This window comes from Dendrobates tinctorius, unplaced genomic scaffold (assembly GCF_039654945.1).
Source record: "Dendrobates tinctorius isolate UK_male_01 unplaced genomic scaffold, ASM3965494v1 ptg000029l, whole genome shotgun sequence".
NCBI lineage: Eukaryota > Metazoa > Chordata > Amphibia > Anura > Dendrobatidae > Dendrobates > Dendrobates tinctorius.
Genome location: NW_027361697.1, coordinates 51,823,193 through 51,846,695, shown reverse-complemented (window position 1 = coordinate 51,846,695; position 23,503 = coordinate 51,823,193). Strand labels below are relative to the sequence as shown.

At 37.9% G+C, this 23,503-nt stretch overlaps 1 protein-coding gene across 1 annotated transcript in view; it reads right to left on the bottom strand.

Annotated features, from left to right (window-relative positions):
* Positions 1 to 656: 656 nt before the first annotated feature.
* The window catches only part of COL11A1 (collagen type XI alpha 1 chain), a 248,884-nt gene continuing 226,037 nt past the window's right edge, over positions 657 to 23,503 (bottom strand). The window contains exons 50-67 of the mRNA XM_073571713.1: positions 19,246 to 19,299; positions 18,039 to 18,146; positions 17,890 to 17,943; positions 15,505 to 15,558; positions 15,305 to 15,358; positions 14,047 to 14,100; positions 13,849 to 13,956; positions 13,613 to 13,666; positions 12,036 to 12,089; positions 11,666 to 11,773; positions 11,474 to 11,527; positions 10,899 to 10,934; positions 10,537 to 10,590; positions 9,170 to 9,416; positions 7,603 to 7,715; positions 7,336 to 7,404; positions 6,620 to 6,853; positions 657 to 2,455 (exon numbers count right to left, since the gene is read on the bottom strand). Coding sequence (XP_073427814.1) covers positions 2,309 to 2,455; positions 6,620 to 6,853; positions 7,336 to 7,404; positions 7,603 to 7,715; positions 9,170 to 9,416; positions 10,537 to 10,590; positions 10,899 to 10,934; positions 11,474 to 11,527; positions 11,666 to 11,773; positions 12,036 to 12,089; positions 13,613 to 13,666; positions 13,849 to 13,956; positions 14,047 to 14,100; positions 15,305 to 15,358; positions 15,505 to 15,558; positions 17,890 to 17,943; positions 18,039 to 18,146; positions 19,246 to 19,299 — 1,656 coding nt within the window. The 3' untranslated portion in view covers positions 657 to 2,308. The remainder of the gene's footprint in view (positions 2,456 to 6,619; positions 6,854 to 7,335; positions 7,405 to 7,602; positions 7,716 to 9,169; positions 9,417 to 10,536; positions 10,591 to 10,898; positions 10,935 to 11,473; positions 11,528 to 11,665; positions 11,774 to 12,035; positions 12,090 to 13,612; positions 13,667 to 13,848; positions 13,957 to 14,046; positions 14,101 to 15,304; positions 15,359 to 15,504; positions 15,559 to 17,889; positions 17,944 to 18,038; positions 18,147 to 19,245; positions 19,300 to 23,503) is intronic.

Below are 23,503 nucleotides of genomic sequence, written 5' to 3'. Positions count from 1 at the left end.
GGACAAAGCAGAGTACTGCAGTGCGCATGCGCCGGACCAGGTCAGAGAGGTCTGGCACCTGCGCACTGCAGTACTTTACTCTGCCCTCAACAGGGCAGATAAAGTACACCTGCGCCAGAGTCATGATGGGAAGCAAAGAAGAGGATGTCACCGCTACAAGATGGGAGGTGCCGGACCAGACCGTGACACCCTCCATACCCGAACCGGACCGCCCCTCGGTGAGTATAATATAACTCATTTTTCTTATCTTTCAGGTTACATCGGGGGCTTATCAACAGCATTACAGAATGCTGGAGATAAGCCCCTGATGGCGGAGCCAGCAGCTGATAGTCCAAAAATGGCGTGACAGATTCCCTTTAATAATGCTGCACTAAAATCACCAAAACTCTTTGGAAACATTAAAGCCTTATCACTCTAGAATTAAATGAGATTCCTGCATGAAGGAAACGATCAATGTATCTTCGGTCACTATGTGGAGTGGGAAGTAAACAGTAGCTTAGAGACATTCTACTATTAGAAAAGCATCTTGCCCAGTATTGAAGAAAGAAGAACTATTTTTGACTGTCATAACAGAATTTCTTGCTCTTCTTTTATTATTTTTTCTGCTTTTCTTTTTTTACTTGACCCAGTATTTCTTTTAAGAAAAGAAAGGAACATTTAAAGTAAACAAGACTTGAATTTATTGATAACATTTCATATCTTCTCTGAGGTGACAGTAACATTTTTTTTATAGAAAAAAAAATAAACAGCAAAAGAGAAAAAAATGTTTATTCTATATCCTGTTAATTAAATGTCACGGGGAAATGAGCTAGTGGGATCTGAGACCAATTAATTTAACAGTTTATTTATGAAAGAGTAACACACAATTTTCAAGTCTTACATATATTATGAAAAATAATTACAAAAGAATTTTATTTTTAATGTGAAAATCTTTATCTTTATTTTCCAACTGAAACCAGAATGGGAGGAAAAAAGAAAAACACAAGAAGTTTGGAAGACTAATTTTAAAAAATTTGGGTGTCGAATAAACTGGCGTTACTAGCAGCCCCTCCTATTTTGCTATGCAACCAGGTAGAATCACATGACCTTGACAAAATTGTGTACATAAATATCTGAAAGCTATTCATGGGTTTAATGGAGTAGTGATTTGCTGACCAACATATTACGGTGCCTGTTTGGAATAGCTGTAACATAAATAGCAGTCAGCGCATATTAACATATCTACTGTCAGTCTGGGATAATTTTTAGACACTGAACAAATACATAACATGACAGTTTCGCGTCCAGTTTTAATATTACGTGTTAAAAGTTGCACAAACCTCGATGATACATAAATTTAAACATACGTGCGTATGACCAATGACTTCACACAAAATTGACAAATATCTTATACAGAAATAGTTCTCTTAATACACATTTTCCCCTGACCACAAATAATAATTAAAAAAAAAAGTTATTTTAGGTATATACATGCATGTCACAACATCCTGGAATGAGGTATTAGCACCATCAAATATTGCACCAAAATGGTTTCATTTTGCAAAAGAAAAATGCAACACAAAAATAGTGAAATTTAAGATTATCATTTCTGTTTTCCAGTTTGGCAACCTGAGGCTTTATATATAGAGAATGTAAATATATATATATATTTATATAGATTTATTTTGTTCAGCAACAGCAAATAAGAGAGGTCTTCCACATCAATATATACAAAGGGATTTTTATTTGGAGTCAGAAAGAAGGGTTGGAGTCCACTGGAATTACATGGAATTTTGCACAGTACAAACACTGCATCCGGTCTAGACAGTGGGGAACCTTTTGGGGTTTTATTCTGCTCTTTGTTTTATGGCTCAACCCAGAGTCACATGCAAGTTTTGGAAAAGGACATGCAAGCCTGATAATAAGTATGCAGAGTAACTACATGTATACAGCATTTGGTAAACCCATTTACAAGAATAGCACCTATGATGGACGAAGCCTGTTTTGGATGTTCTTCAGCACCAAAAGTTTCCCTTGAAAGGAGGACACAGCTGTCTTTACAGTATCGCATCTAAGTCCTTCATATTTTTGCAACTGTTTAAGTCATGTGATTCTGCCCCAGGTTTAGGGCACATGCCAAATTCTAAGTAACTCATATGCCATGAGCTTTTTTCTATGTATTTTGCTTTTCTTCCCCTCTGCACAATCCATATTCAAAACTTGCATGTGGCGAACACGTCTCTGGTGGTATCCAAAGCCTGACGCTTTATTTTTTTAAGAAGATTTTTTTTTTACACTTTTTATTAAGCTGCTTGTCCAGATTCCAGTCTCAACCTAAGAAGCAGGCCGCTCCGACCTCAAATCCAAACTTCTGGTTCTGGTCCCCAAAGTCACTTATCATAACATCTGCTATTGGCAACTGATCTATCTTTAGTGTGTTGATTTCAAGGACTGTTCTTGCATATCCTTTTCTCAGCTGTAAAAAGAAGAATAATATAGATTATTCATCAGTATATGAAGAAGCATAAATGTCCCATATTTAGCATTTATTGAACCAATTTATGAGAATGTATTTTTATTACGCTTATCTGTAACAAGAGTTGCACAAACTTGGGCTCTTACCAAATACATTACAGTAATTTGTATAATTTTTCTGCACTTTTTTAAAGAGAAGATATCATCTGAAAATGATTTATTGTTTAAATCGGGCTTTTGTGTTACATGTATTTAAAAAAAAAAAGGGATAATGTTTCATATTAAGATCTTTACCAACAAAAAAATAATCATAATCTTGCAATTTTCACACTGGTCACTGGGGCTTTTTTAGACTCAATGTCCAAGTCCTTTGAGGGAAGGTTTACAGCAAGGTTACTTATCAACAGAGGCAAGATTATAGTGACAGACCTCTATCTCACAACTGGCAATGTCACAGCTGACCCAGCTCCAGCTCCCTTTACAATGACATTTGCACATGCTCATTAGACACGTCAATGCGAGAGATAGGGATGGGATCCTACCATTGTGGCTACCATAACCTTTCTGTTCCCTAAAACAATAGGAATTCTAAACGAGCCCCAGTTGCCAGTGTGAAAATTGGAAGATTTCTATTATTTAATTTTTATTGTCCATCATTTTTAAAAGATACATAACACAAAAACCTGATTTAAACAATAGGGAATTTTGTGATGATGGCTTCCACTTAAAATATTAAATTCCCTGTAGGTCCATCATTGGTATAAAGAAGTATTGTATAGTTACTCTTCCCCAATTTCCTAATAGGGTTTTGCAAATGCAATACACCAAGTCTACTAATGTAATTTCTATGGCTGCATTTTAATAGGGAACAGTCATAACTTTGCAGTATGGATTCTACATATATCTGAATTTAGACCCTTGCAATACATTTTTCCAGAATACTTATACATACGTCATCAAGTCTGATGAGACATACTCTAGAACACTATCATACATGCTATATTAATCTGTTTTATGTAGTAAAAGTTCTAACATTCCAGCCCTATGAACTTCAGAGATATTCTAAAGACTGAAAATCTAACAATTATAAAAATAGTTACAGTAAAAGCCTCCAATCACCAAATGACATTAGAGTATGTCGTCATAATGGACTTTTCTTAACCTGGTAACTAGTGATGAGTGAGTATACTCGTTGCTCGTGTTTTTCCGAGCATGCTCAGGTGTCCTCCGAGTATTTTGGTGTGCTCTGAGATTTAGTTTTCGTCATCTCATCTGCACGATTTGCGACTTGCAGACAGCCTGAATACATGTGGGGAATGCCTATTTGTTAGGGAATTCCCACATGTATTCAGCCTGTCTACAAGTCACAAATCATGCAGATGAGAAGACGAAATCTAAATCTCCGAGCACCCCAAAATACTCGGAGGTCACCCGAGCAACGAGTATACTCGCTCATCACTACTGGTAACTGTTGCTTTGGCCTCTTTCACACTTCCGTTTTTGACTATCAGTCAAAATCCGCCAGGTTTTGAAAAAAATGGATCCACCATTTTTTTTTGCGGATCCGTTTTTTTCCCCATTGAGTTGCATTACTGGCGGATCTTGACGGATGGCCATCCGTTGGATCCGTTTTTGTGAGGATCCGCTAAATTTTTTGCGTCCGCCGGCATGCCTGGACGGACCTTGCAACGTTTTTTTTGTTGTTGGATCCGCATTTTCCAGTGCGCATGCCCGGAGAAAGGAAGTCAGGGAGAAAATTAACCTTGAAATCCTTTCTGGCGGACGAAAAAAATTCTCTCTTTCTCTCTCTCTCCTTCCCGGCCAGCGGTTCCTTTAAAATTCTTCATTCTGCGGATCCGTCACAAAACGGATCCTTCGGCATCCGTTCACATCAGTTAGGAACGGATCCGCTTTTCCGCCTTTTTGGCGGATTTTAACTGACACAAAAAACTGAAGTGTGAAAGAGGCCTTTCCTTTCCTGTCGAATCCTTTCATATTATTTTATATTACTTTTCTGTGGAAGGACAAATTGGCTTACAATGCATATTATTCTAGTTGTTATTGATTCAGAGACTTTATTGATTGCTGATTGGAGTATGTTTTGGAATTTTTTTGCCATAAGTCATGAAAGCAGCTGCATCAGTAAAGATTTCCAATTTCCACATGTTGCAGCACTTGTTACTGACTCGGAAGAAATTAAAACAAATGTCCATCAAAAGCAAAGGAGACGCATTAATGCACAACATGGATTTGTGCTTGCTGGTGTGGAAACACCTTTTCATTTTCATTTAGCATGGAAGAAGGATTCCTCCTGAAACGTAAGAGGAAATACCGTCTTTTCTAAAAGATTTATATTTTTCATTCTTCCTTTTGTATGGAGGGAATGGCAGTCTGTTTGGTACAGAATATCCTGTACATTCAAGTCAAAGTTCTAAAAAGTGACAGATACTAACTATGGGAATTCTACTTGCTTTTAGGTTTCGTCAATTAACCTATCCCCTATAGAAAGTTACGTGAGAAGCAAGATCCAGCCAGTGGGTTCAGTACATTGTCTTGTATTGGAACTGAGCATCAGCGCCAGGCACATGTAGAGAGTCACTGAAAACCTCCTAATGATACATGACTATTGGGTATGATTAGAGATGAGTGAATATGTTTGGAAGCGATCGCCGAATCCAAATTTGCCATATTTGTGCCATTTTGGTACCCAATTCGTGTCGAATGTATGTTTGATGATCGCTTCCTAACATATTCGTTAATTTCTACTCCCATTGACTCCAATGGCGTTCAGCTACGTTCGGTGAATATTGCAAATACAATATTCAACACAGATCACAATCGGAACCGAATATTGAAAAATTTGCTCAACTCTAGTTGTGATACACGTTTATCATATTGTGTAGTGTGATTTTAGCCTACAAACAGAGCAATACTTTATATTTTCCACAAGTACAAAAGTCTCTGGCGCTAATTGTCCTGAAAGCACTGGATCCTTTGAGGGGCCATAAAGGGTATGTAGCTGCTGGTAGTGATGCATACTCAATCAAATAAAAATTGAAAATATTAAAAGCCAATACCGCACTATTTGAGTTAGCAGCCATTGATTATTTACCCCTGACACTTTTATATAGGAGGATTTCTAACAAGAAATACTTAATTCATAAAATGTCACTGGTTTGTATGGTGACACATACAGTATTACGGGAATAATACAATATAAAAATGAATAAATACACTTAAAACATATGCTTGACTGTCCAGTCTACTGATAAAGGTTACGGGGTCTCGATGCGGCACAAAACATCTAGTGTTTTGTGGTCGCATTGAGACCCTGTAGTGTTCAACACTGATGTCACACACCTCTCTAACATGCCCCTTCACACAAGCCAAGGTACAGGGGCGCTTCCGGCTAGAATGCACTGCCATCTGCCTTGCATGACATAAAGGAACGTACGGAATGACACTATTTTATGCAGGACTTTTCTTTAGCGGCATACTGCTTGATATGAAATCACAGTGACCAGCACCATTAAGTGCATTGTTCAACCATTGATGATACGATTTGATATTTCAGTTCATACATCCATTCGGAACTGATTCAGACTGTGGTTATGGTTTACAGGCGTAACCCTCTGTCATTTATTAGTAGACTGGAGAGTAAAGCATATGTATCTTTTCTGTACTTATGTATTGTTTTATATTTTCTGTATTTCAGTGTATTCATTCATTTATATATTGTATTATTCCAGTGCTACTGTATCTGTGCCTCAATACAAACCAGTGACATTTTATGAATTAAGTATTTCTTGTTAGAAAACCTTGTATATAAGTGTCCGGAGTATATAATCAGTGGCTCCTGATTCCAATAGCGTGATCATGGTTTTTAATATTTTCACTTCATATTTTCCTACACTTAATAATTAGTCCATTCATCCATATGGTGACATAACTACAGTTATGTGAGCAGGTGTTGCAGTTGTACCCATTCCAAAAGTACCTTCTGTCCCATATTACCAGACCAATACTATTAAAGACCAAAGATAGCTGGAGGACATACTAGAGATTTTCTTTTGAGACCCACAAGCTTCAAGTTATGTCAGTACCTGTATATTCGTAATACCTTGTATCATGTCATCAGTATTAATATATCATTGTTTTTACTTACCGCACATCCGTCATGCAGAGCTTTAATGAAAAGGCTGTTGTCATAGGATATTTCTTCATCGTTTGAACCTAAGAACCTCAGGGCCTTGTCATAGTTATTATTTACTGCATCGTGCCAGGCTACTGACTGGTGGCAGCTGTAGGTGAAGTTCTGTCGAGCGGAGGCACTGAGGAGTTTCAAGAAGGTCATTTGAACTTGATTTATTGAGTTGCCCTCAACGTCAACATAGGACAGCTACAGGGAAGAAATGACAAAACTGTCAGTGGCAAATACATAATCTTGACACCTCATTGTATCAATCTATTGAGTACCAAATTTGTAATGTAGGATCGAAAGTTTGGCCTAGAAATGTGTTATGTGTATGGCTTGTTCTAAAGAGTATTTAAAGTCATAAAATTGTACTTGTTTAATTGGTTTAATTGCATCACTCTTGACCACTCATAACTTGTCTCGGTATCATATGGAACAAAAGAGCTGTCTGGTGACCAATAGAAGCATCCTTCATAGAACATTTTTATGACTGGACATTGAGTTCATGTCTATGTCCAGATAAATCCAGAACAAGTGAAGAACCCCATTGAGAGCTTTTTCTTGAGGAGTGCAGATATATGACTGCAGCTTATTACAATTTGCCAAAAATTGTCTAAAATTGTATCTGTAATCTAGTTCCTCTTTGTGCCTAATTAACATGGTTTTTAGTAGATTGGTGGACCTACCAGCTTTCCTCTCTTGAATTCACTAAACCAGGAACCAGGGTTTTCTTTTGGCCATGATGAAATCCGTACCTGTTTTCAAGACGAAGAACACATTTATTACTTTGGTTAGCTATAATGTATGATTATTCTAGGGAATAAAATGATTCCCTTTGTTCTCAGAGTTACAGTATTCAGAGAGGTCCCTTATTCCAGAAATGGTAATCATGCTTAAAAAAAATCTAAAAACTAAAATGTTCTATACATTAAGCTACTGACAATGTAACTTACTCCTTCTGACTTTTTGTCTGCAAATATACAAGTTTCTCCTCCAGCAGTGAAGTTGCAGTAGACTTTAAATGAGTCTCCAGAGCATCCCTGGTTCGGATCAATCCAATATTCACCTAAGATAAAAAATAAGAAATGCACATTTTAAAATCATAAAACATGAAGGTATTTTCTAACTGTTAACATTTTTAATCTAAGATTGTAATGCAGTCTTATATTAACGATTTGTGATCAGTAATGTCAATAGTATAAATAAACAAAACAGACTAAAGTGTGCCCAAACACAAACGCAAAGTCGGCCCAACCTCACGATGAAGGCAGGACCAGCTCACTATCTTATGTCTTTTGGGATCTTCCAACTCTCTCTGGATAGAAGATATGAGGAGAAAGAAGAATCAGGTTTCCTGGATTTTAACACACCCAACCCTTTTCCAACATGGGAGGTAAGCTACCGTCAGATGTGTGATAGCGGGTTACTATACTCACTCTTTTGAGAACTCAAGCTTGCTTGGCCGTGTTAAGCATGAATGTTTGGCTGTTTGTTTTAAGAGCATTTGACTGATTTTTTTGAAGATGTCTTGGCATCTTGACTTATAACTTGGACTTACACAATATCTTTATATCTATTCTTTTTATATAACAAAACTGAATACCAATTGATATTTAAAGTATACTATTGTGTTTCTATAGGCCAATCATATGGCAAAATGAGAGTTTTTTTGCATACATTTTTATCCATTACGTCAAGGGTAGATTGTTTGGCATAGGCAATAGGATATCAATTTATACTACTGTTTAAAGCAAAAATATTTTATAATGGAAGTCTATATGTACATAAAACAAGCCACAATGACACAGCTGTGAACCCTTAACTGCTAGTTAATCATAAATGATGATATTTTACTGTCTGTGTGGGTGTCAAACTTATACCTTTCCAAATGATAAAAAATCATTTTATTTTATAACATTGCATTCAAAAAGCATTACCGAAGAAAACGCAGTCATATCTGGAAAAGAATAGGTTAATCTGGCTGACATGATAGTCAGTTTGTGACTGGCATAAATTGTATCTCTGCTGACTGTCGCCAGATTATGGTATATAACAATAGCCTCTGCTTTGCACGTAGCATTTGATGAATTGGTCAAATTATTGCGCATTACATGGGAGACAGACAGGAGTAAAATAATCAGTGACTCAAATACAAGCCTTGTATTTAATAAGGCTGATCACACTGGCAGACACGCTTTTAATATATGTAAGGTATGTGATTTCACGTTTTCATTAGCAGTCACGGAAATATAAAGACTGCGGGGTCAATGAGAAAGTTGAAATCCGTGTGTAATATCCGCGATGTTAGAAAATTACCATTTAGGGATCTTTAGGATAAATAAGAAATGCATTACAATGCTTACTAGTTTTGTCATTTCAAGTAAAATATATAGCAATACCTAATAGGAAAGGACATTGTATTATTTTATCTAATAAGAAAGGACATTGTATTATTTTATCTAATAGGAAAGGACATATTACTATTTTATCTAATACTACTATCTATTTTTGCCTACATACCATCAGGGAACTCAGGATGAGAGAGCTGAAGATCCTTGCATGTCCTAGCAGGGTTGTTCTGGGATCCTTCTGGGTACTTCATGCGCTCAATATCCTGTTTCAGTGAGTTGAGGGAGTTAAAGACCTCCTCCATACCATCATAATCCAAAATATTGTCTCCAAGATCGGCCATCATGCCATCTGGGGATCTACGAGTCTTCTTTGGTGATTGGATAGGCAATGGCTGGATGACTTCTCCAGGTGGACCCTGAGCAAAGACAAAGTCAAGTTACACTTCTTCTGCCAGATGGTAAGCCTTTATGTTATAGTAATATTGCAATCATATGTATGACTCTATCACAATAAAGAGGGTCAGTTCCTTACTTTTAACCCACATCTATCTGTCCAAATTTGCTCCCATAATCCCACCTCTTTTCAATTCAGCACTTCTATAGATTTTGAATAAATCTTCATTCAAGGGAATGTGTCATCACAAACTCATCACAAAATTACGTATTGTTTAAATCAAGTTTTTGCGTGAAGTTTATATTTCAAACAATTTTCGAAATGTAAAAAAAAAAAGTTTTACATATCACAGTCTTTAAAAATATTAAAAATAAAAATTAGAAATCTTGAAATTTTCACACTGGTCATTGAGGCCTTTTTGGACCATAACTTCCTATTGTATCAGTAATTTCACATGTAAATTTGCAGCAATTGACTGACTCCAACCCAATCTTTTGTATTGAAGCATCTAATGAAGGCAAATATCTTTGTGAAGGGAAAGGGGAGCATGGTCAGCTGTGGCATCACCTATTGTGATTGGTGGATCTTAGCAGTGTATAAAGGTGTTATCTGTCCTTGTTTTCCTGCCTCTAATGACAAGTCTGTTAAAAACTCTTCCTGAAAGGACAGGAAGTATGAGTTTAAAATAGCCCCAGTGGCCAGTGTGAAAATTGCAAAATTACTAATTTTACTCTTTAATAAAAATCATGATGTGAAAAACAAACATTGCCAATTTTAAAAAAATATAACACAGCACATATAGCAAAAAAAACACAAAAACCTCATTTAAACTATAGGTAATATATGATTAAATAATCCCTTTAATTCATTCATTATATTTTTTCGGAAAGCGTGTCCCAAATTCCAAACTACAAACTATATACCAAGACGGATAACATTTCATGATTTGATCCATATACCTACATAAAAAGCTATATTTATACAGGAAGAGAGATAAACATCATGTGAATACGGAATAGAAATCTAGTTGTAAATCTAGATTTATATTAGCTATTGAGTTTTTCTGCTTTACTGTTAAAATAAGTAAAGTAAACTTAGCTTTTAAACATCTACAGATCTTCAAAGTTGAAAAGGTTTCTTACCGGTGGACCAGGAGGTCCAGGCACACCGGAATCTCCCTTCTGACCTGAAGGACCCTAAAATCAATGTTTAAAAAAAAGTAAATAAGTGGATATAGAGTAAAAACTAATGAAAAAGTATGAACGTTCATCAAATGCAAAAGAATAAATTGTGGAAAAGACCTAAAGATTTGTCTCTGTGAAGTTTAAAATAGCTGAAGGGTTGAATAAAGAGCAGAAACAATAGATAGCACCCTGAGATCGAGATGAAAGGCTTAGAATACACTAAACGTGAGTTAGAAAGCACAAAAGATGTTGGATGCCGTAAGGGAAAGAAGAAAATCTTACAGATGAAAATATACAACAATAAAGTGTAAAATACTCACACTTGAACCTTTGGAACCCTTGGGACCATGAGGGCCCTTGAAATAAATAAGAATAAATATTAGAATTTTTAACCAGTTGCTTTAGAAAAGTTAAAAACATTTTTGCGAATTGCAATTTTACTTTCAACAAAGACAATCAGATAATTACCCTATATGTGTTTAGATATTTATTCTCAAGCTGTTCTTAAATTAAATTTTTTTAGGCCATGAGAGTTTTCAATTAAAAAAATATATATATACTAGATGGTTATCCCATTAAAATATGGCTTATCCATGAGAACGTATAGGAAATGAAAGAGGCAGGGCAATCTGAGTTAGTGGCACAAACCTCTTCTGTGGTTGTTTTGATGGAAACAATAGACTCTAACAGGGGAAATAAAACCTACCCCACATATAAATCTCAAGCTATAGAATATTATATGTTGATCACGCTAAAATATTCTATCCAAAAAATTAATACCTCCATTGATAACATTTGAACTTCTGACCAGCTTTGTTGTTTTGAATGGCAGTCTATGTATGTTATCATTTATAATATTTATATCACCATAACTGATGTTTTATTGGATGCTTACAGGCAAGCCAGGAGAGCCAGGAGGACCGTTGGGGCCAGCAGCACCTGAAATACCCTGTTGGAGATACATAGGTATGTTAGTAGAGATTTAACACTTTAGATAATATGGTTATGTAAAAAATCTTATCATTGAGAAACTTAAAATAAAATGCTATTAGTAGGAAAAATTAAAAATATAATAATTCACACGTACACCATCACCCTTGGATCCAGGAGCTCCCTGTGGACCTGGAAGTCCTCTGTCTCCCTTCTCACCCTGCTCTCCAGGTGGACCAATAAGACCAATCAAACCAGGATGTCCCTACAAATTGTTAAAAAACAAGAAATATATTAGCACCAATAAAATCCTTCAGGAAGGTCCATCCAAAAACTGTATAGGCACACAGTAGTATAAATAGGAGTCATACTGTATATCTTGTGGAACATTCCAAAAGGTACCACTAAAAGTGAGCCCAAACAGACTACATAACTAGACCAAATGGAAGGGCAGAGAGCTCACACATGGTATGTTAAAATCCCTTTTATTGGAAAAGGAAATTGATGACATCTGAAAAATGATTTACCTTTTCTCCCTTTGTACCAGGATCACCTTTCAGACCTGGAAGTCCAGGGGGACCCTAAATAAAACAAATAGACACTGTATCATCTGTACAAATATCATAAAACGTAACATAGACAGTAACTTAGCATAAGATAAACCGATTAAATGGGGGTAACTGGAGTATCTACTTGTATGTATTTATATAGAGGATTTTATCATTCTATAGTGTACAAGAATTGTATAGTTCATAGGAAGCTTTTAAATAATTCAATGTCCTTTAAGAAATACTCAAGGAATAATGTCAAATACATCTCCAATGTCCCAGAAACCTGCATTAAGGTCATGTTGTCCAGCTTGTAGGGTAATAAGAAGATGATATAGCAAGTAACTATGTAAGGCTTAGATGATTGTCTACCGAACAATGCTTTGGCTAATCATTTGACCAACAGCCCTCTCAGCCAAATCTCCCATTCACAGGCGCGATGGCTTGGCCAAGCACGCCTGTGTTTTCTATTAAATATTAAAGACGCCCCGGAAGAAGCAAGCGGGCAAAACATGCGTCGGGGCGCGGGGATAGCATCACAAGCGGCAATTACCTCTCTTTATTTTTTAGTAAGTACACCCCTGTGGATTAGCTGGTATTTATGCGATTTGCACATATGTATTATATGCATTGTGTGGTCAATACACACTATATAAGGGACTGTATAACCGGAGACTTTAGTGACACTATCTTAATTTTAGAGGAATGCTTTTTTGGCACAGTATAATAGGATTCTTTGGTGTCACTCTCTGATGGGGTATACATATTTCCCTATACATTTCCCCTTTGTATCTAATCAATTCAGGGTGTGCTTATGGAAATTATGTCTAAGATATGCCTATATCTATTTTTCATTATGACATAAATATAAACCTCTATACAATTCGGAAGTTTTTTTTTGGAGCTATAGTTGATACTGCCCCCCTGGGGTATGTTTGTTTGTATGACATTACAGTAGCTATTTTTATGGATTTTTAATAGTCTAATAAATATAATTTTTGTCTACATTTATGATTCTCTTCATTTGGTGTCAGTTTAAACACTGCCTCCATTGGTTTTTGTACATTGCTAGGGAAGTGCCATTTTCAGTATTGGTGGACTTAAGTGGATTTTTTCTATGAAATAGCCTTTCACTTCAACCAGTGGCTTATCTCAGGGAGAACAATGCGATGGGAAGTCAGAAAGCAGACATCTTTCCCCATCATCAGTTGGCCGGTGCCTCCATATACATTAGACCGTCGATAATGCATATAGGGACCTTAATGATATAGTATTGTGCATAAATATGTGATTCTTCACATTTTTTAATAGTCTATGCCTCATGAAGTGACCTGAGTAGTCTCGAAAGCTTGCAATGTGTTACCATCTTTTCAGTTAGCCATTAAAAGGTATCAACCACTGAGGACTCTCAATTCTGAATATTTTTATAGGGACCTTAAGCCATTAACTTGTTTGTAGTTACCATTGGATATTTTGAGACAGTGATAATACTCAGGACTTTCATGCATTATATATGCATTACGCCTTATAAGTAAGAACTTGTGTATGCCACTTACCATTGGGCCTGGGGGTCCATCTTGTCCTGGTGCACCTGGAAGACCTTGTTCTCCCTAAATAATATGAAAACATCAAAACAGTATATTATAAAATTCCTAAATATTACATATTATAATAACTTTACATTATGCCTAAACAAAATATTGGAGAGGATAGAACTCTTAAACTGACCTTATCATATACAGTAAATCATTACTAACACTGACAAATATGGATAAATTAAATGTTTACTCACCACAGGCCCTGGAATTCCTCTTAGACCTTCAGGACCTGGTTTTCCTGATGGTCCTTGAGGTCCAACTGGCCCTGTCTTTCCTGGAGGTCCTTCAGATCCAGATTCACCCTTACAGAAATAGTTTTAACAATTAATATTCTAATCTGAGTGAATATGGAATTGAAGAGCCTTAAAGTATTGCTGAGTGTATGTGCTCACCTTTGCACCTTTCTCTCCTTGTCTTCCCTCTGCACCGGGAGACCCAGGAGGTCCCTAGAAGAAAGGATCAGACATGTGACATGGATCAAATGCAATTTTTGTTACATTTGCTTATATCCAAGTATAGTAAAGCTATCAGCAGCGCATCCACAAAGCCTTATTAGTGAACAGGCCTTACAGATATCCAGCACTATGGTAAAAATAATGGAGGAGAAGATAAGATGCATTCAAAATTATTGAAATGATACAGATGAGTCAATGTATTCATAATTTGCATACTATCATAGCTCCTGGTATTGGACAAAGGATAGGTGTCGGACCCCCCCACTGATCCCGAGTTCAGAATGCTCCATCGGATCAGAGCGGTGACCATACATGCTGCTATTCCATTCATTCTCAATGGGATAGGGGCTCTCTGGAAACTGTGTTCTGAGTCCTTCTATTCTTGACTGGCTGGAATTCCAATCCCTCCCTTTACTAGTTGTTGAATTTCTCCCCACACTGTGTAATTTCAAAGGTGGGATCAGCAGCTTATGAATATCAAGGGTTTCCGCAATATGCACACATATTGGGGCGGATTAAAGGACTCTATGGGGTTGACTTATACAGAAAAAAAGCATAAAACGCTTTGAATACTCACAAATTGTAGAGCAAAGCGTAGTTGAGCAGTCACACCAGTTTCAAGCAGCTCCTTCAAAATGTGTAGGACTGGGAAGCATGTGTGATAGGAAGTGCCTTTGTCTGCCCATCAAATTCTTCAAAACGGGCAACGTTTCTTTTATCAGAAATGGTACTCTAGTCTCTGACTGGAGTAAGATTTTTGGTGAAGTGCATGGAGGCGTAAGCCACTGATAAACTGTGCCAGATTAATTAAGTGGCATACGCCACTCCACATCCCTCGCAGGTAGCGCCACTCTTAATGAATCACAGCGTATGCCTTATAATTAAAAAATGCAGCATAAACCCAGAGACAGATTCCCCATAAAGTATGTAACAGTTATTGCTATGTAGATTTAATGCCAGCAATTGTTGCCTTCCTTCATTTGTTGCTGAATCAATATTCTATTACGCCCAGCTGTAATCATTCGTCTTGGAGCCATCCCTTAGTCATGATTGCTTAGATCTTTTTCGGGTTGTAGGCTTTTCCCATTTGTTTCACCAGGAAATGCTCAGTATTACAATGTGTTTGTATTCAGCATCGCAAATTGTAGGCGGCTGCTCCTGTGCTCATTCGCAATCACTGAGAAACTACACTCACCCTCTTGCCTGGAGGACCTGGTGGTCCAGCTTCTCCTGATGGTCCGGGAGGTCCCTGTAGTTATTAAAAAAAAAAAAGATAGTTATTTACCAATTTCTGGTGGACATGATGTACAAATGTATATCTCATTTTTTTAAATGCTGTAGAATGGATCAACAGAATAGTGGACATTACTAAAGCTAAGGTGCACTCATACTTACGGGCTGGCCCGGTTCACCATCTTCACCCTTATCACCACCTGTGCCATCTTGACCCTGCAGAGAACATATTGAAAGGCAAGAAAATTACAAAGAATCTGAATAAAATCCAAATTCCAAGCAGTTTCTAAAATGCATCGGTGTCTAGATGAAATGAATATGTAAATGAAACATTCCCTATGCAGGCTGTGCAAAGGAAAACTCAGCAGAATAGAACACAATTTTTTTAAACAAAATGTTTCTTTTTCATATGGAATATGTTTCAGCCTCTTACTGGTGACTGAATTTATAGCAATAGAAACAGTACAATGCATAAAGGTTTTAGAACCAATAAACCAATATGTTTATGGTGATTTGTTGGAGTAGTACTTAAAAAGTTGGGCATTCCAATAGTTGAGACCGTTAGGGCGGGTGCAGACAGCCGTAGAGTCTCTTCTCTGCGAGAATCGGGCCGATTATGCAAATTACACTCTGATTAAACTCTGATGAGAGTGTCAGCATAGCATGATAGCATGATCCGGTTCTCTCAGATGAGAAGATTGAGAAAAAAATGTCTCCAGCTCCTCCATTGTGTGAAGCCGCGGAAATCATACTGCATTCAGATGTCATCCGAGTGCAGTCCAATATTTCCCACGTACTCATTGACTTGCATGGCCGAGTGCGATCTAAATATTGGATCAAAGTTGGGCAAGTAGCAATTTTTTTTGCCTATGACAGATCCTTTTTCGCTTTCACTTTTTTCACTTCTTCTTTCATAGCTTTATATATATTTTTGAGGATATAGCCATCTGAAGGCTTATTTTTTTTGTTAGATGAGTTGGAGTTTTAAATTACATAATTCATTTTTTCATGTCCTGAAAAATAGGAAAAAAATTCCAAGTAGGATGAAATGATGAAAAAATACCCCAATTCCACCATCGTTTTTAAACTTTTATTTTGACGTCATTCATTCGTCTCAGTTACAGCCTTTCAAAAGTTACCATATATAGATTTTTATATTTTTTTTATAGTTTGAAAAGATTCAGAACTTTGCAGAGAAAGAAATTGGGGGCTTGTGTCACATTTTGCTGAGAATAAAAACATTTTTCTATTTTGATCGCCATGTATTAGGCTTGTTTCACACTTGCGTTTTTTTGCGCTGTATTTTAGCGCTAAAAAACGCATGCGCTTTTTTTCCCTATATTTTGCATGGGATGCGCTTATGTGCGCATACACATGCGTTTGTGTGTGTGTTTTTACGCCCATGCATTTTTTTGTGGTGTGCGCTCGGGCACACAAAATGCATCCTGTTGCATTTTTTGGGCGTCCGACTTGCCTCAAAAAAACGCATGTGTGCGCAATGCGTTTTTTTACAGCAAGACACCCATTATAAGTCTATGGGTGTGCATATGTGCGCATTGGCATGCTCATGTATGCGTTTTTTTGCGCATGCGTTTTTTTGTTGACCATTGGTTAGACAATGGAAATTAGGGGTTTGGGTTAGAGTTAGGGTTAGTTAAGGGGGTTTAGGGTTAGGGTTTGGGTTAGGGTTAGTATGGTTTGGTTAAGGGTTAGGGTTTAGGGTTAGTTAGCGTTTAAGGTTAGGGTTAGGGTTTGGGTTAGTAGGGTTTGGTTAAGGGTTAGGGTTAGGGTATGGTTTGGTTAAGGGTTAGAGTTAGTATGGTTTGGTTAACGGTTAGGGTCAGGGTTAGGGTTAGGGTATGGTTTGGTTAAGGGTTAGGGTTAGGGTATGGTTTGGTTAAGGGTTAGGGTTAGGGTTAGTAAAGTCATGGTTTGGGTTAGTGTGAGGGGCCAACTAATGTTGGAAAAAAATGCAAACGCGGTAAAAATGCACTAAAAACGCATACAAACGCATAAAAACGCTGCGTTTTTTTCATGCATGCTCATAAAAATGCTTGAAAAAAACGCAGCATTTGTATGTGTTTGTATGCGTTTTTTCCATGCGATTTTTGGCGGGAAAAACGCGCTGCAAAACAAAGCAAGTGTGAAAGTAGCCTTAGAGCTTATTGTTTGCATCTTGAGCTGACATTCAATTAATGCTGCTTTGGGATATATATTTTAATCACTTTTTTGGTATCTTTTTGTAGTGGGTGTGGTGACCAATAAATGGAATTTCTGAATTTTTTTTATTCGATCTCCTTAAGGAGTTATAGCTATAGTTGGGTTATATGTTGTATGAAAGAGACTGTTCCTATTCAGTTTCAGTTCCTTTAAGTGTTTTGTAGGACTAGGATTGACTGGTGATCAAAGTTTATAGTGCCATCCAGTGCGTATTGAAACCACGAGTGAAAACCATTAAGTTTATTTTGCCATGTAAATTAAGTTGAAAAATACAATAAAAAAATGTAGGCTTATAGTGCACCAACAGTTTTAACTCATAGTACTTACACTTGGACCAGGTTCTCCGGGAGGACCAGGGTCTCCTGGGAAACCAACCGGACCCTAAAAGTTTTAGATGAAGAAGTAGAAATTGTCAGTATAATAGCTAATAGTTTATCAAAAACATGACAATATTAATAAATGAATGATTATCTTACGGGATTTCCTTTGGGGCCATCGTCTCCTGGTGGACCTTTGGGACCAGCAGGTCCTGCAGCTCCTGGAGGTCCAGCTTCTCCTTTTTCTCCTCTCTCTCCTTTAGGGCCCTACAGAAATATGTAAATATATATGGATTATAGATTACATGGTTTTAGAGTTCAGAAAGCCTTTCTGGGATTGTAAGAAGATTAGGTCCTTTGTAGTCCTTCTTTTTTTTTTATAAACTGACTAAAACCTTATTTTCACTTTTGTTAAGATTACAAAACCCAGAAGCTCTAAACGCCTTGTACAGTCTTTATTTAATGAATCTATGTCATCCCTCAAATCCCAAGGCTAATTTTTCTTTAGCTCTGTTCTTTGCTTGCAAAGCAATATTTAAGCTGCCAGACAGCTGAAGCGAAGTAGTCAACACGCTTGAGTAACGCAGACATGATCATAAGGTTCCAATAAATCAGACAGTCACATTAAGAAAAATGATTTTTTTTCTTATTGTTAACACAGGACACATTTTAAATAACTATGGTTCTGTTACTAGTTTCACATTTCATCAAAAGAAGAAGAAAATAAATCATTTTGACTAATATTTTGCTATTTTACGAGGCCCAATTTGACAATAATGGCTATGTCTGACCATCCCGACACTAAGTATTGAAACGTTCCAGAAACAATTGTTCTCTGGTCATTTACTATATAATCAAAGTACAGCAAGAGAAAAAAAAATGAAGGATGGCACGCACCATGCGGTATAAACTTGCTTTATTAAGTGCTGCTCGGCTCAGGCACGGGAGACATGTGCAAAGGTACGGATTAAAGCCGTTTCGTGCTGCTGCACTTCAACGGGTCCTGCAGGACCTGTTGAAGCGCAGCAACGTGAAACGGCCGTAGTCCGTACCTTTGCACATGTCTCCCATGCCTGAGCCGAGCAGCACTTAATAAAGCAAGTTTATACCGCATGGTGAGTGCCATCCTTAATTTTTTCTCTTGCTGTACATAGCCATATTGCTTTTTCTATATAGATTGAGCACCTGTTGCATTTATTTAGAGGTTTTAAGTGTTAGTATTATGTGTGGTTGACCTCTTATGATCGTTGAGGTATAGGCGGCGCAGCGGTGCCGGACACTTTTCTATTTTTGCCGTGTCCTATATAATCAAAGTTTTAGGGAAAAATTCTCATTTTTACATGTGACGTAGAGAAAAAGTACTTACACCAACACCAGCTTCACCAGGTGGACCTGGATTTCCAGCTTCACCAGGTTCACCCTATAATGGAAAAATCATAGATACATATTTATGTCATCCATATATTTTATGCTCACTGTATTGCTAATCTTTGTAAAACCTTTCAATCAAGCTTGACATTTATAAATATTATTTCCTCCCTATTTTTTTTTCCCTTTGGCTTAAAATAGTGACGTTCAAGTATAGTTAAACTACATAAGTTCTACAATTATATTTCATGCCTCTCCTTTCTTTCTACATAAATGTTAAACCCTATGGCACAATTAATTTAACAATCATATTCTTAATTGATAAAATCGAACAGACTTAATGTTGTCTATCATAAAGGAATGGTCCTCAGGTATAAAGACTAAGTGCGTTTTAACTCTGCTTCCATTAGAAACTCATGAGATGGTTTCAAGGGCTGTCCCTTACCGCTTATGGAGAGGAATACTTCTTCATTTAAATGTATGCAAGGCATTAAATGCTCATTTTAGGAACAAACATTTTACACTGCTCTGCAGGGAGATTTAGATTTGAAATCCAAAGCACACATTAAGCCTGCTGCCATTATTTTTCTAGCTCACTGGGCTGATAAATATAACCAGGAATAGGAATTTAGCATTAAAATGTTTCTACCTCTGTAAGGCCCAGACGAGGATTTTGTAAGTAACCTATGGCCTTTGTTACCAGATGTTCAAATATTAATCCATACACTGACCAACACAGTACTGGAAATTCTCTCACAGACTACAGAGTATTCACACTACCTATACCACTGTATATATCATCACACAAAAATATGTAGGTCTTGTGACAGGGTCACTGGCGCGGTATATGAGGGGAGATATGTGTCACTGCACATAATGGCAACAGTGATGGTAAACCAGAGGACTTTCCTCCAGCACACTACATGTTGTGGGGGTTTAAGGGAATCTGTCACCTCATTTTTGGCTTATAAGCTGTGGCCACCGCCATCATTGGCTTATCTACAGCATTCTGAAATGCTGTAGATAAGGCCCCGATGTAACCTGAAAGATAAGAAAAACGAGTTAGATTATACTCACTCGGAGGTCCGGTCTGGTCTGATGAGTGTCGCAGTCTGGTCCAGCACCTCCCATCTTCTAGAGATGACGTCCTTCTTCTTACTTCTGCCATGGCGTACTTTATCTGCCCTATTGAGGGTAGAGCAGAGTACTGCAATGCGCAGGCGCCAGGAAAGGTCAGAGAGGTCCGGCGCCTGCGCACTGCAGTACTTTACTCTGCCCTCAACAGGCCAGATATAGTACACCTGCGCAGGAGCCATGGCAGAAGAAGGAGGACATCAACGCTAGAAGATGGGAGGAGCCGGACCGCGACACCCACCGCACCGGACCATGCCCCCGGTGACTATAATATAACTCGTTTTTCTTATCTTTCAGGTTACATCGGGGGCGTAGCTACAGAATTACAGAATGCTGTAGATAAGCCCCTGATGGCGGTGGCCGCATCTTATAGATCAAAAATGAGGTGACAGATTCCCTTTAAATTAAAGTTGCATACATGGGCTGGTTTTAGGTGGACATCTATAGAGAGGGTAGGAAGATGTCCACCATATCTCCACCTGCAGAGTCGGCACAGCCCTGTGCTAAAAGGACCTGTGTGATGTTACAGTCATGTGATCAGTCACATGATCTGGGTTTAAATGGCTGGACTTGAGAGGCAGTCTTGTGCGTTGTGTTTGGAGTGGAGAGACTCCATACGGTGGCTCCAGGTGGAGCTGAAGAGAGAATGTGGTCCGAGAGGGCGAATCCTTCAGACAATTGGACTTTGTTATACGTCATCTTTTTATTTTGCCGTCATGCCAGAAAGGCTCTGTTTACATTTCTGAAGCCTGCTAACTTTTTGTCATTTACTAGTAGCATAATGTAACCACAATGACATTGACCTTGATTTCAGCAATGTATCACTTACTGGGCTACTTTTTGCAGTTTTGATAAAATTACAATCTTATCAGCGGGAGCTTATCATTATAGGACTAGTAAATCTGTATTCCTAAATATTCAGAAACTCTGTATAACCCGCCTTCAACGCTGATTGGCAGCTATCTGTGTACACTGTGCACAGCCAATCAGTGATGTGGGCGGGGTTATACAGAGCTCAGCATTCAGAGAACTGCTAGATCTGCAGTAGATAAAACAGTGATTTTATCAAAACTTCAAAACTACAGCAATCAGCCCAATAAGTGATACCTTGCTGGAATCAGGGTCTCTGTCTCTATATAATGCTGCTCTCAAATAAGAGGGCAAAAAAATCTGGTGACATATTCCCTTTAACAGTTCTATAAATTAACCACAACCCATTAAGTAGAATGGTGGGATTTGGCTATAATGGATTAATTTAGTGTCAGTCAGATCCATTCTTTTTTACCATAAAATGAATGATAGACACGGATTATGCACGCTACAATTTTACTTGCCATGAAAAGATCCTAGTCCCCAATACAAAATCTACCACCTGACCACACAACTTTTACATGTTAGCAATAATGCTGGTTTCTTCCTATGTAGCAGATCAGGTTTCCATCCCGGATAATGATCACAGGTGCACCTGAGAAATAAATCGAGAGCCATGCAGAAAGGCGCATCTTCATAGGTCCATGGATTGGGGCATGACCTAAACCTCTGTTTAAACTCACATGAAGGCCATTATATTCTATTAGAGGCTAGATGAAATATTTTGTGAGCAAATGAAGGAAAAGCTATTTGCTGCTTCTATGTAAATGGTCACCAATCTGCTCCACTCACTGACACCTGAGTCATACATAAAGACTAAAAGCATTCCATTTTGCTGATACAATAAATGTGCTCCGTCGTGAGTGATAGTTCTTCATAGTTTTGTATGCAAAAGCGTGACTGTCTGAAACATACAGACGACACGGCCTTATTTCTATTTCCAGTATTCACTGAAATAGAAACAGTGATGTATAGCCTACAATAAATATGGAAATAATACAATTCCTTCACAGGTGTCAACAAAGGCTTTCAATACATTATCGGAACCAACCTACAATGAGCAACAATAAGCGCTTTACCGTTCTGAGACCACTTGGTGACTCTATTTTAGGATGGAACGTTTTCCTAGATATTTTCTGAAAATTGAAATCTATGGAGCGCATAAGGCCAAGGAAGGTCAATTCAGGGTCATTCAACCATGGGTCATTGCTAGCACCAGAGAAGTGTGCCTTGGCTGTAACTACCTTGGTGCCATCCCAAACAAATAAATTAAAACTGATGTGTCTTAAAGAGGTGATCCACCAAATGGACAACCCCATTTTAGATTAAGTAGTCTCCCTGTTAAAATAAGTATAACAAATGCTCACTCCCCACACCGCTGCTGTTCCGGCATTGTAGGCACCGGGTCTCCCAAGTCTCGCATGATATTGTCATGCCAAGTAAACCCTGCAGCCAATCAGCAGCTATTATTGAGCTGCAGACCTCAGACAGGCATAAGAATTGAGAGTGAGAGAGTTGCAGCTCAATAGTAGCTGCCGAATGGCCACAGAGCTTGCGTAACATAAATGTCACTCGAACCGTGGGATAATTAACTCCAATTTTGCTGGAACAGCATCGGTGCAGGAGGTGAGAATCTGTTTTTGGATTTTTTTTTTACAAAGTGAAATAATTCAATTAGAAAGGTTTTTTCTAGGTATTGGACAGCTCCATTAAGGTTTCCTAAGGTTAAGGAGAGATGATATTAAAATTGTTATCTGGGATTTAAAAAAAAAAAAAAAACCTAATTGCAGAATGAAAGACAACCAATAATCTCCTGTTAAATCTCTCATTGCTCCAGTTCCAATGTTCCGTTGGGTCCCATTAGTACTTTTTACTGGGTCTGTAACATTGACATCTCATACACCCATGTGACTGCCAATTACAGGACTTGGCAGTCTTGGGCCATACATTCAAGAATCACCGTTGAGGCAAGTGGTTGACTGCAGCAGTCCAGTGAATGTATAGCAAATCACTGCGGCCAGGAATTAAATTGAGATTTTCAGGAACCAGTGCTGGATGGTTGTGAGAAAGTCAGGCAGAGATAGATAAAAACCCAATTTAAGTGATTACTCACCTCTGGTGCCCGTGCAGTTCTAATGGTATCAGCACTGGCTTCCCATGGATCATGTCACATTGTTGTGTCATGCGATCCCTGCAGCCAATTAGCGCTGGCTACACTATCCCCTCCTTTGGACAAATCAAGACATCTGGAG